The sequence below is a fragment of the Alligator sinensis genome, unplaced genomic scaffold, assembly GCF_000455745.1.
Source record: "Alligator sinensis unplaced genomic scaffold, ASM45574v1 scaffold611_2, whole genome shotgun sequence".
NCBI classification, from domain to species: domain Eukaryota; kingdom Metazoa; phylum Chordata; order Crocodylia; family Alligatoridae; genus Alligator; species Alligator sinensis.
In genome coordinates, this window is record NW_005841869.1 from 4,573,369 (window position 1) to 4,586,608 (window position 13,240).

Consider the following 13,240-nt stretch of genomic DNA (forward strand, 5'->3'; position numbering starts at 1 on the left):
GTAGCAGACTTTGAGCAGTTATGTTGGTGTGATTTTAATACTTTTTTCTTACAAATCCTACTGTATATAGTTTTTTTTAAATATCATTCTTTTTCCTGCTGGAAGGTATTGGAACCTCTTATAATTTATAAGGTAAAATGTGAGACTCAGGAACATCTGTCATTCTGTGGAGTGCACTGTGGCATCCCAAACCCATGTGAAAGAGAGGCATGCACAGTTCCCACAGATGTCACTGTATATCCCAATAAATATTTCAGGATCTGCTGTATGAGCCTGATTTTATTGTTTGTCAGCACATCTGTGGGATGAAGATGCATTAAGTTGAGGCATGTCAAAAGGGGTAGAAAGAAGATGGAGCTTTGAAAGAGCCAGATCCTGAATACGATTTTTTACATGCAAGACTAGGGGTGAATAGAGGATTGGAAGTGGAGTAAAAGCTAAGGCATTTCAATGCGGTTTTTATATCTCCAAAACATACATACCACGTGCACTCTCTAGACTGAGTATGAAATAAAATACTAGTGAGAAGTAATGGAAGGAGCTGTTCTGTGATGAAGATGATGCCCGTTGGCCTTAAAACGTTTTGTGCTTATAAGCAAGAGACCTGGCTGCGCACACATGTGGGCACGCGCTTTTGTCCCGTGTAGTTTCCCCCCGGTTGTGTATTTCCCTGCAGCTGGGGAGAGCCAGCCCACCTGTAGAAGGGCTTGGAGAGGTTTGATTTTTATTTATTTATTCTTTTTGGACAGAACTCTGGATCGTCCTGGCCACCGAGCACGTACGCCCTTTTGTCCTTGAGACCGCAGAATGCGAGTCATGTTTTAACTGGTGCGTTGACCAAATCTAGGCAGCCGACTGGCCAGTCTCTTTTCAAAAGCCCTTCTACAAAACGTGCTAACTTCCCAAAGAGCTGTCCACGTGCTCCGCTTACGAGAGCTCCCAAGAGTCGCCCTCATCGTGGCCACTATATTTCCTGGTTCTGGGATTGAGGGAGCAGAAGCAAAATATTGGCTTTCCGTAGTGCGAGAGCAGAGTATTAACTTTTAAGCTCGTGATGACCCACAGGCTTTAGCATCGTGCCAGCGTTCTCTGTTTGCGTGTGTTAAGAGCTCGTGTCAAGGAGCTGTCGGAGATCTGTCCTGTAGAAACAAGTGTGTGCTACCTAGGTTTCTCATGCTTTTTTTAAAGCTCTGCAGTTCATAAGTAATGCTGGAAGTAAGGAGTACATGGCCTCATTTAAAGTCTTTTTACAATTATGTTGTCAAAATATTTCTTCTTTTTCTTTGTTTCTGGTACCGCGTTGCAGGAGACGTGTTGATTTAAGAGGGGTTTGTTTCCATGTGTCCTCACTTGGAAGGTGACTTAAAGCAAGTAATGTGTGACCGACTGCAAACACAGGCTGAATTTTAAAACATCAGGAAGGGAGGCGTTATTGTCTCTTACAGTATTTTTTTTTAAGTAATAACGGCATTTAAAAAAATAGTGTCATCCTATTACTTTTAGCTTGGTCATTGAATATCATTTGTAACCACTGGAGACGCAAGTTGATACCTGTGTCCCAATTAAACATGTTCTTTCTAAAACTACGTTACCACATTATTGGAACTTGTTTTCAAGGGAAATGCCAGAATTGCATTGAAAAATTAGTCTTTTTTTTTACTCCTGAAAGGGCGACAACCTTACAAAACAGTGCACCAAACTGTAATTTGACCATAATGCATTTTGCAGAGACTGAGGGGTAAACATGGAAAACTTGCAAATACTTTAAAGATCAACATTTTACCCCATTTCTAATAGATTTTCACAAATTAGAGACCCCCTGAGTGATGTTTGCTTTCATTTTTAAAAATGACACCTGTAATTGCAGTCTATTTAATGCGATGCCTGTAGATCGCTGTGAGAGTGTGAATTAATTTTTCATCTCGGCGTAAAAAATAACATCCCACTTCATTGTCTCTTTTTTCCCCTCCCAGAAACTTCTAGAACTGAACAACCTTCACTCCCTCATGTCTGTGGTATCCGCGTTACAAAGTGCACCTATTTTCAGGCTGACAAAAACCTGGGCTGTAAGTTAACCTCCCGTTATTTCAGATCTTCTCCTTTCTGTTGCACGATTCAAACAGTCTGAGCCTTTTTTGTACTTCATTTGAGTTGAAGCAGGCTAAAGGGAAGTGATTTACCTTCAAGGCTTTGCCATGTTCATCATGGGTTCAGAAGTAATGTTAGTGTTCATTATAAAGTTGGAGTCTAAATAGCTGCAAATCTAAAACCGTCTGGTTCCTGAATGAGAAATGTATATTATTCTACAATTTCTGAATTGCATATTTTAATTTCATTGTGATCTTCATTTACTTGCTTTACTTTCTTTACCTAATGTGTTAGTCGTATTCACTAGTTGTAATGACAGATTACAAGCTCTTTGAGGCAAGGACTGTCTCTACTGTGTGCTTGAACACCACCTAAAATAGTATGGCCCTTATTCTTGGTTAAGCCAGCTAGATATTACTGCAGTACAAACACTAATCCCGTTAAGCTGTTTTTCAGGCGAGCAGTGGTGATAGTTTTCTCTGCATGTCAAACACAATTTTGACATAAAAGTTTTGAAAGCTTGCTCCAAACAACTATGTCCAAGTTAATAGCTCTAAGCATTAGACCTTCTTTAAGTAAGGAGACTTTTACTTCCAGTTCTGCCTTTTGGTGTATGTAGAAAAAATATACATGACAGCCAAAAAGTTTCTGGGTCTGAAAAGCTTTAAAAATCTACTTCTCACCCAGTGCCATCCATCTTGTGCATACACACAGGACTTGCACCAAGACTTGGATGTAAGCAACTGTGGTATGTGTCCATATTTCTGCCATCTTTTTCAGAGACCGTTTACTCAGTTGCAAAAGTACTTACAGAGTTTGTATAAGTATTTGCAAAAATGCTGTTTGTACTAGTGTGCAGATGTGTCAAATCATTTTAAACTGGCTGTTTGACATGGCCAGCGTTCAGAAGGGTAAAGAACACCCTAAACATTTAGCAAGACCAGGAAATGGCCTATTACGAAAATTCAGCTGCTTTACTTAGAAAATGGGACTTATTATGTAAACAGCATTTTTTCCCCTGGAAGCTTAGACACACTTAGCAGGTGGATAATTAAAGCTGTAAGTATGCAGATGCGTAACTGATGTATTGAAATCACTTAGCACCAAAGATCATACGTTTAAGTAGTCCCTGAATAGACTCCTTGAATACAACAATCTGTTGGAAATAGCGTACTTGGAATTGCTCACAGCTCCAAAAGGGATGTATGTTTTTCTTTTCTTCCCGTCTTGGAACCAGACACAATTTTCTGGGCATAAAAGAAATGGGAGCGTGACCTTATTGAAACATTAGGCTCAAGAGGGAAGAGAATCAGTATCTTTATCTGCTTCTTCCTCTTGTCATTTTTTTTGCATTAGCTGTGGAAATACTCCAGAAGAGATCGCGTATTTAAAGAATAGGCAAAAAAACCATCCTTGGCTAAGGAGATAAAAGAATGTTTTTTTGATCCCCTTTTGATAATATATAATGCTGAAAGCTTAAAATGAACCTGTTTTGGGGGACATTTTTTTAACTTGCCTTGGATAAATGATACCTTAGTTTCCACACAGATTTTCTACAAATTGCAAGATGATTTGGCAGTTTGATTAATAGGTGTCAAGACGCTACTAAATCATCTTAACTGTCATTGTGCTAAAAATGTCATGGGGGGGAAGGAGAGTGAGATGGCCTGCTAAAAACTAGACAAAATCTTATGTCATGCAGACTTCTAAAGAAACTTTAATTAATAAATCATTTTAGCAGATCATGGTATGAGAGGCTGATGCCTCCTAATAGCTGCACCATGTGATACTTCTAATATGAGAAAATAAAGAAATACTGGAGACATTGATTCTGCTTTGTTTTATGGCAGGTTCCCGTACATCACCGAGGTTCTGCTCCTGGTGTCTGTTTTGACCACCAGTCACAGGATGGAATAATAGAAAACGAGGGCTGGAAGGGAGCTCAGGAGGGCATCTAACCCAACCCCCCGCTCAAAGCAGGACCATCCCACTATATCATCTCAGCTAAGGCTTTGTCTAGCCTGGTTTTAAAAAACCACTTAGGATGGAGAGTCCGTGCCTTCTTTGGTAGCCTGTTCCAGTGCTTTACTACCCTCTTGGTGAGAGTGGTTAAGTATTAGGAAAAACTAAACTTCCCTTGCTGAATTGGAGACCATTGCTCCTTGTTCTGTCATCTGCCACCACTGAGAACAGTGGCCTCACCAGTGCTAAGTAGAGGGGAACAATCACTTCCCTTGATCTGCTGGCTACGCTTCTACTCATGCAGCCCAGGATGCCATTAGCCTTTGTGGCACCAAGGGCATGCTGTTGGCTTCTATCCAGCTTCTTGTCCCCTCTCACCCCCAGGTCCTTTTCTGCAGAGCTGCTGCCCACCCGCAGCCTGCACCAGTGCATGGGATTGCTCCATCCTGGTTGCAGGACTTTGCACTTGTCCCTGTTGAACCTCGTGAGATTTCTTTTGGTCCGGTCCTCCAATTTGTTGAGGTTTCGCTGAATCCTAGCCCAGCCCTCCAGTGTATCCACTACTCCACCCAGATTAGGGAATATGTCATTTCTGCAGCTTCTCATGCCACTAGCTTGCCTTCTGGAGGGTGAATAAGGGAGTTTGTCACCACTGCCAAAGCATGAACATTTCAACTGGGTTTATGAAATGAGGTAGGTTACTCACATATTGTAGGTATTCAGGTCTTGCATTATATTTAGCTAGTGTTTTCATCTCCTGTTTAATAGAGTGTATTCAGCAGGGTTTTCAGTAATGCCTCTAGTTTAACACAGTGAGTGAAGAGCAAATGGACTGTGAAAGTGGTTGATGATTGTTTGCTGCTGAAAACCTTTTGGGGTTTTTCATTCAAATAATAAATTTTCACTAGCAATGCAAACTAATGTTTAGAGTAAGGGAGTAGAAAACAAGAGAGTAAGGGGAAAAAACTGGATAGATATTTATAGAGAACAGCCCATAATAGAGAAGGCTCCTCAGATGTCCTTGCTTATACTTTCATTAGTACTTTATCTAGTGTTACTTCATTACATTTAAAAATAAATATTCTCTTGGACTCCAGGCTGCTATTATTGAGGCAGATAGTTTAATAAGGAGCACGAGATGTTGACATTAGACTTCTGTCCTGAACCTGCAACTTGGGTTCACTTGTGCAAAACGTGTGCCTGCAAGGAGGCTTCAGCAGGGCTCTTTGTAAGCATGAGCGCCCATCCATGCCAAGCAGGTACTGGCGCTGAAATAGCACCTGCACATAAAGTAGCTAAGGTAATATGGTAGGGGGCTTTAGCCTTGTACTGTGGCATAAGGCTGCAGTCAGATAAAGATGAGAAGAACTTTTCCCCTGCTATAGGAAACTGCAAAATTAAGCTCAGTATGGGAGATTTATTTATTTCTCTGACATTTGTCGTCTCTTCAAAGACAGGATTCTGGATTCCATCCTTTACTCCATTCTAGCAATTTCTATATTCTTTTCTTAAGTCTTTTAATAAAATACCTGCTTGTCGACCCATATGCACTGTTCTGACTGAGGGGAGGGCTCTTCTGCATTGTAGCTGCTGTAGCTGCATCTTGCCTGCAGCCAGGACGTTGCAGGTTTTGGGCTGAGCCCAGCAGCAGCAGTTCTAGTCGCATGTTGCTGTTCCTCCTCCATGGCTGCTGGAGCTCTCTGTAATGTCTGTAATGATAAGTGTCTGTATCCCCCCACGCTCTGACTGGGCTCAGTTCTCAGACTGTGAATAGTAAGGCTGTGCCAATGCTCCTGGTGGGACAAAAGCCAGAGGCTCCTGGCTAGAGGGTCTTGCCCCTCTGCTCGGGGTCAGACCAACACTATATTTGGGGTCAGGAAGGAATTTTATCCCATGGTGAGATTGGTGGGGGTGGGAGGGGGGTTTGCCTTCCTCTGTAGCAGGGGGCATGGCCCTCTACCTGGGACCTCTTGAGCATATATTGACGACATTGTATAGAAGCGGGACATTGGCTGCCGTGGTCCCTCTGCTTTACCTGTGGGAAGTTTGGGTGCTAGGTCTGTGTTGTGCCAGGGTTGACAGTAGCTTTATGTAAAGTTTAGATTATGCTTGTCTGGGATGGTTTGGACAGGGCTGACCCTGCTGCAGGCAGGGGTTGGACTAGATGTGACCTCTGGAGGTCCCTTCCAGCCCCACTTCTCTATGACTCTAAGGATGTACATGAGTGTGCTTGCTAAGTACCACACCCTCATTCTGGGTACTTAGCCAGGAGTGCCCACAGGTTCCCTGTTGTCAGCTCTGCATGCGTGTAGAAACACAAATAATTCTCATAAATCCATTCTTCTCCATCCCAGTTTCTTTGTATTTAAAACTAAACTGTTGCAGGAGAAGGCCCCAGTGGGATTGTGCATGTGCTTAATGTTAACCACATTGTGTAAGTATTTGCAGAATTGTGGCCTGAGAAATGTCATTTTTGTTGGGGGGGAGTTTTCCCTTGCAGGCCCCGAGTACCCAAATGTGACCCCATGCTTTCCTTGTGGCATTCCTTTAAAAGCTACTGAATTTCTTTGTTTTGTACCGGTAAAGGCTAAAAATGAATCGGACAAAACAGCGCATGGGATAGTCAGACCAGTTTGATAATGGCTGGTTGACTCGCTTTACATTGCTTCAGAGGCTCATCTGATTTGAATTTTGATCATCAGATACATTCCATTCTCGTGACTTAAACTGAGTAGATTTATGCTTCTCTACACAATAAAGCAGAGTATCTTCTTCACATCTGGAGTCCAGTGAATAAGTGCCTTAATTAAAATGAGTCATTGCTTATTTTGCTTAACCTTTTAATTTGTATTTAATAACTTACTATGGAATGTGATCAACACAATTATTTAATGCACAGAGAAGATGCTCTTTATTACAGTAGATGTTGGGTTCTGAACAGTCCTTTTATCCACCTGTAGAACCAACGAGAGAGGCTTTTGGAGATGATATACAGCGGGGACAGCAGGCAGTAGCAGGATGAGTGCAGGGACACCTGCATTCTCAGGCTGGCGAGGGGCATTTCAGGACGGGCAGTGTCCCCGGTGCACACAGCCAGAGCACTTTGTCACGCAGCCTCCTGCCCCAGGAACTGGCTGTGCGATAAAATAGGGCTTTTGTAAGAGCTCCGTACCCTTACGTTGAAGATAGTCCCTGGGGATCATGTTTTTTCCCGTTTTTGCAGTTGTGACATAAGGAGCCCAAGGCATCTGAGAATCGCTCAGATTTTTATAGTTGTTGTTGTGTTGCAATCAAATGGCTGCTGTCACCTGGTGTTTCTGGCTAGCCTGACCTGGCACGTCTACTTAGTTGTGTTGTGGCTCTTTCATCCTTAAACAGGATGGCTTCAGCTTCCAGCCTCATGTGTTGTGTTAAAGACAGCGGTGAGGCAGTTGCCAGCTTGTTTCTCTGTACTGCATCTTGGATTTGGCTGCTATAGAGAGGAATCCCAAGTTTGCAATAGTGAACTGCCCACACTCCTCTGTTGCCTGGAGGTTTGCTTTCTGAGATGTTTTGTATTTGATTTGGCCAGTTTTTGACCTGCTGAAGGCGAGGGGGAAAGGAGGGTTGTGGGGTTTCTTGCTTGTTTTTGTTTTTCTCCTAGAAGCACATCCTTTGAAATAGTTTGGTTTATTCCTTATGTTTTTGACCCAGTCCCAGCCTCCCTCTCCCACAGGCTCCCAGCGCTAGTCCTGGGCATCCTCCCCTCCAACTCCAAGTGGGTTTTCTCCCCTGCTGCCCAGTCCCATCTGACCCAGGCTTCTTTGGTTTAGTCTACTTCTTTCCCCCCTTGGGCCCACTTTGTCCTCTGCATTCAGATCAAACAACCTCTTCTTCTGTGCTGCCAGGGTAGTGGAAGTCATTGAAAAAGGGAAGAAATACAGAAAAGGCTGACTTTTTGCTCTCACGATTGAAGCCAGGATTGCAGCAGCCACAGTAGCTCCTCTGAGCACCTGTAAGCCCTGGCTGGAGCAGGCTCAGCATGTCTCTCAGGGTGGCTCCTGGACAGTCTGTTCAGTGCTAGGAGCTGTGAGGAGCCCGAATGCTCGGTGAGGACAGGGCCCTGGCTGTCGTGCTCTGACAGGTGGCTCCTGAATACACGGCATGTGGGTGGAGATGCCCAGGAGTCGCATCATTGACTCAAAGGCCATCTCCCTTGCCAGATTTCAGTCTCTGCTCTAAAGCAGGGGGATCCCGCTCAAATAAAAGGAGTAGCTTCCATAATTTTTCCTATGGACAAAACAACATATTTTTTCTTATTTGTTTCTTGGAAACATTCATTCATTTGACTGAAATTTTCCACAGAGATTCAGCCCAAGCCAGACACCCAAGCGTGAAAAAATTCAACTCATTGAGTTCTTCAGGCAAAGTTCTGCGCAATAGAAAACAGGATCCGATCATGGGAAGTGCCAGGCAACCTTTGTAATGGGTCTCTCGGGTACATGGGACCCAGAAGGAGGAGAATTTTGCTGCTTAAAGCAAAACGACCTGAATTAGCAGGAGGAAACTAAATGGGAAGCTTGTGATACAGTCCCCATGGACTCCTCCTGTCATGACTTGCTACAAGTTGTGCAAGGAGCTAAATTGAGGGAACAGTCGTATTGCTGCTGTAGTTCCTGTCCCCTGGGAGTCCTGGTCAGGAATGGCCAGCAGCCTTATTTTATTCACTTAGACGTTTAACTTCTGCAATTTCTGCCTGCGCTGACGCTTGGGTTGCAGTTGTCCCCGTCTCAGGATGGTTGCCTGTAATTACACACTTGCCTTTAATCACTGACACTGCATTTATTCTTTCCACTCACTCGTTCCCATTCACTGGACACATGGAGACTCTGCGCTACCTTGCCGTGCGCATCTCCCACAAGGTGACTAAGAATTTGGAACGCATTCTTCCCTCCCCTCTGTTGTATGGTTTTAACCCCTTTAAAGCCAGTGACTGAGTTGATTACTCCATGGCCAGAGTTCGGGTGATTAGAGTTGAGAAGTGAATTTGTCTCTTGTTGTTACAGTATAATGTGCAGTGGTGAAGTTTGCTCTGCTGCTAAAATACATTCTGCTTCCAGAAGCGTGAAATATTACCACTATGGTCATAGCTTATCCTCTTAAAAAAGTGGTCCTAGGGTGCCCTATTAAATGTATCGTATATCAAGCAGAGGAACTAAGCCTGCTTTTTATCTCATACCCCTTTCCTATTCTTTGGCATAGCTCACAGGTGTGGCAGTAATTAACCACATCCTGAACTGTACCTGGCCAATACAAATTTGGCAATGTCCAGCTAGTAGTTTTTCTTCCTCTTAGATGCCCTGTAAATTAGGATGTTTATATGCCAATGACAGCAATTGCTTCCTGCGTTCACAAGGAAACCACAGTCTGGTGGTAAACCTCATTCCCTTTTACTTTTCCTCACCATTTGCATTGCTGCCTGCAAATTATTCCAGGAAAGTAGGGCTGGAAGGGGCCTTGCAAGGCTATCTAGTCCAGCCCCCTGTTCAAAGCAGGACCATCCCCTTCCCAGCCCAGTGTCTGCACACCCTGCTCCTGAGAACGTCCAAGGATGGAGACTACAATTACTCCAGGTCGCCTGTTCCAGGCCTCGACCACCCTCGTCGGCAGAACGTTCTTCCTGATCTCCACCCTCAATTTCCACGGCTGCAGCTTGAGGCTGCTGTTCCCAGTCCTGTCCCCTACATCCACAGAAAAAAGCCCATCTGCATCCTTTCTGTAATCACCCTTCACATATTTGAGCACTGTTATCACATCCCCCCTCAGTCTTTGCTTCTCCAAACTAAATAACCCTCGTTCTTTCAGACTTTCCTGATAAGTCTGGCTTCCCCGGCCCCTAATCGTTTCTGTTGTTCTGTGCTGGGCTCTTTCCAAACAGTCCACATACTTCTTGAAGTGTGGGCCCAAAACTGGACATGGTGCTCCAGGTGAGGCCTCCCCAGTGCTGAATGAAGTGGAAGAATCACTGCCCTGGATTGGCAAGGGCCACTCCTGTTGACACAACCCAGGATGGGTTTGTTGGCTTTTTTGTATCAAGAGCACACTGCTGGCTTATATTCAGTTTGCCATCCACTGTAATCCCTGGGTCCTTCTCTGCAGTACTGCAGCCTAGCCAGGCATTTCTCAATCTGTATTTGTGCACGCAGTTATTTATTTTAGCATTTTTTTATTTGAATACTCTTCTCTTATCATCTAGTTTTGCTTCTGTTCTTTATATTTTAGTCAGGGTTGAGTTTGTTGCTGTATTGTATTCTTCTGTTTTTTAGGGATGTTGCTTGACAGCATTGTTTCATAAAGGTCATTTTACTTCTAACAAAAGTTTTAAAGCTCTTTGTGGCTTTCTGGCTTTGAATGTTTTAAGTTATATTCCTTCTGCTTATGGTCAGAATCCTCTCACTGGAACTATGAAACTATTTTACAGGGTTTGGGATCAAACCCAATAGAAGACTCTTTACAGCTGTCTGTTTGGGAGATAAAGATGACACACAAAGGGTCGTGGACTTGAATCGTTTTAACTCGTGCAATTGCTGATGGGTCAGGATCCACTACAGTCTTGTTTATGTATATCGGTTTCCCAGCCATCAGTACATTTCCATTGACAGTAAGTAATAGTGGCTGGTTGGCTGCTACTTCGGTTGTTGCTGAGTTCAGGGCAGCTGATCTCAAGAGGTGCCTAGTTTAGCAGGACAAAGCTTTTGTCCCAGCCTTTCTAGCTCTCTGTGAAATGCAACTCTAGATACAGATATAATCTGTACATGCCCTGTGCTTGCCCACCGGTGCTGTGTTTGCAAGAGTGCAACATGTGGCTGTTCTTGCGAGTTCACCAATTATGCATTTTCATTGCTCCTTCTCCCTTTTTCTTAACCATATGCTGTATGGTCCAGTCTCTAGTGGCTCTGTTTAGAGTCCTCGGATACCTAGCTAGAAGCCAGACTCTTAGTGCTCCCTCAACAGTTGTGTGCATTTATTCTAAGACAGTGGTGCTCAACCTTCAGCCTATGGGCCCGTGTCATCCAGCCCACAGTGCTCCCCATATGTCTGGAAACTTTGGGCAGGGGAGCAGTGGCAGCATTAATTGCCACAGCTCCCTGATCATCAAATTCCCTGGCCTGTGGAGAGCTCCACAGGCTGGATGACACGGCCCCACGTGCTGGATCATGCTGGCATGCAGGTCACACCACAGCCGCATCTGGCCCCTGGGGGGCTGGGTCAGCCTGCGGGATCAAGCCATGGCTGCATCTGGCCCAAGGAACCAGGCCACAGCTGCATCCAGCATGCAGGGTTGCGCCGGTATTTGGATTACACCCATAGACGAACCCCACATTGCATCTGGCCCGTTGACCGACCCCAGTTTTGGGATTGAGCCTGCAGACCTGCCTTGCACTACTCATGGGGCTGAAACTTGCTCTTCTCTTCTGTTTATCAGAGAACGATCAGGATGTTGGCATTTTGGGGCTTGACACAAGAGAATAGCGAGCCAGGGTGTCAGAAGCTAGAAGCTGGGATCCAGACCGGCATCGTGACCTGGGAATTGTGAACCAGGACTAGGAGCTAACAATCCAGGAGGAGGGGTCTGGGTAGGAGTTGGGAGTAAGGAGCTGACACTCAGAAAACAGGGATCCCAACTGGAACAAGGAGCCAGCAGATGAGAACCCGAAAGTTAGGAGGTAGAAGGCTGCAGGCAGGAACTGGGAGCCAGAAGCCCAAGGCTAGACAGATGCATCTGTCCTGCTGAGTAGCAGGTTGGGCTTGAAGGGAGCTACTGCTTACGAGCAGGCCATCGCGCCCACGCAGGTGACTGGCTGACTGCAGGTAGGTAGGCCACTGGCAGCCAGGGCCAGCTGGGGCTATAGCCTGCTTGCTGCCCTGGCTCCGGATGCTGCTGGTAACAAAACTCAATTGAAAATAGATTTCAAGTTAATTAGTCCAGGTAATTCTCATGTGAAGAGCAGATTCCAAAAAGAAATGCACCTAAACTTGAAAAATAATTTCTCGTGCTGAAGCACTTACGTGGAAAGCCCAAAGGCTCCCGCCCTTGGGTGTTCTGACAAGCATCACTTTTAATTTGATTGAATCAGTAGCTTTTATAGAATGCATTCAGTTAGAAAAGGTTTCCGCACAGACCTGCCTTATTCATTCTGCTTCCAGCAGTGAATTTTAAACACTGTTTTTAATGTATATTGAATCAAGTGAAAGAGCCCTGCCTTGCTCAGTATGTGCTTTGTAAGTGCATCAGGCAATGCATGCAGACTCCATTGATCTAAGGTGCATACTTCATAAGGTGTGCGTGTGTGAGAGGGTTTTGCCCAATTATTTAGTAATGCAAGGAGGGCTAGGCATTACCGGCTTTGGGAAGTTTCTCTATTAAAGAGAAACTTTCAGTACAAGAGGCTGAAGTCACGAATCAGGGTTCTCAGTGTAAGATTCAACGTTCAAGCTAGCATAAAATAATGGAAGGGACGGACCAATTGCATCCCTTGAAAAGAGTAAAGAGGAAGAAAAGAAGATGAAAGCATCGCAAAATGGATCTGTAGAAAGATCTTTTAAATTGCACAGCTTCCTATAAAATCATCTACAGATCCATTGTGTGTATTTTCTGAAAGATGGACACTGACAGAAGCAGACTTGCATTGTTCCAGAATGCTGAACAAGTCAGGTAGTCGCCCACAGTTGAACTGTTTAACTTGTATAGTAATTTTACAGCTTGCCCCATTATCCCCAAGAAATGAACTACTTTTCACCTGTCTTTGAGTTTCTCTGAAATACTGCAACTCCAGAAAATACTCAAAGGAAACGGGACGTCTTGCTCTTCATTAAAAAATGCAGGAAGCAGGGTAGACTAAAAATGCTAACACTTAAACTCAAAAGCAAAGCGAGCATTATCTTTAACACTCCACAAAGAGTGCAGCAGCTGGCTCAGCTACGCAAGAGGACTTGACCACTTAAGGAGCCTTAGGATTTAGAACAAGTCATTGATTTATTGTATAAAACAGGTGGTCAAACAACTCCCTGATAGTGCAGTGAAACTGGAAACCTGATGCATTAAATACAAATGGAAGCAGTAGAAGCTACCAAAAATCTGTGAATGCTAACCTTCTTTCGTTGTGGCCTGCCCCTCCATCTTCCCCCTCCCTTTCCCTTCCCGCCCCCC

The 13,240-nt window shown here is 44.4% G+C and overlaps 1 protein-coding gene across 1 annotated transcript in view; it reads left to right on the forward strand.

Annotated features, from left to right (window-relative positions):
• Positions 1–13,240, forward strand: part of RALGPS1 (Ral GEF with PH domain and SH3 binding motif 1) — a 203,037-nt gene that overhangs the window by 49,464 nt on the left and 140,333 nt on the right. Inside the window, exon 7 of the mRNA XM_025194588.1 lies at positions 1,974–2,066. Within this exon, the coding sequence (XP_025050373.1) occupies positions 1,974–2,066 (93 nt within the window). The remainder of the gene's footprint in view (positions 1–1,973; positions 2,067–13,240) is intronic.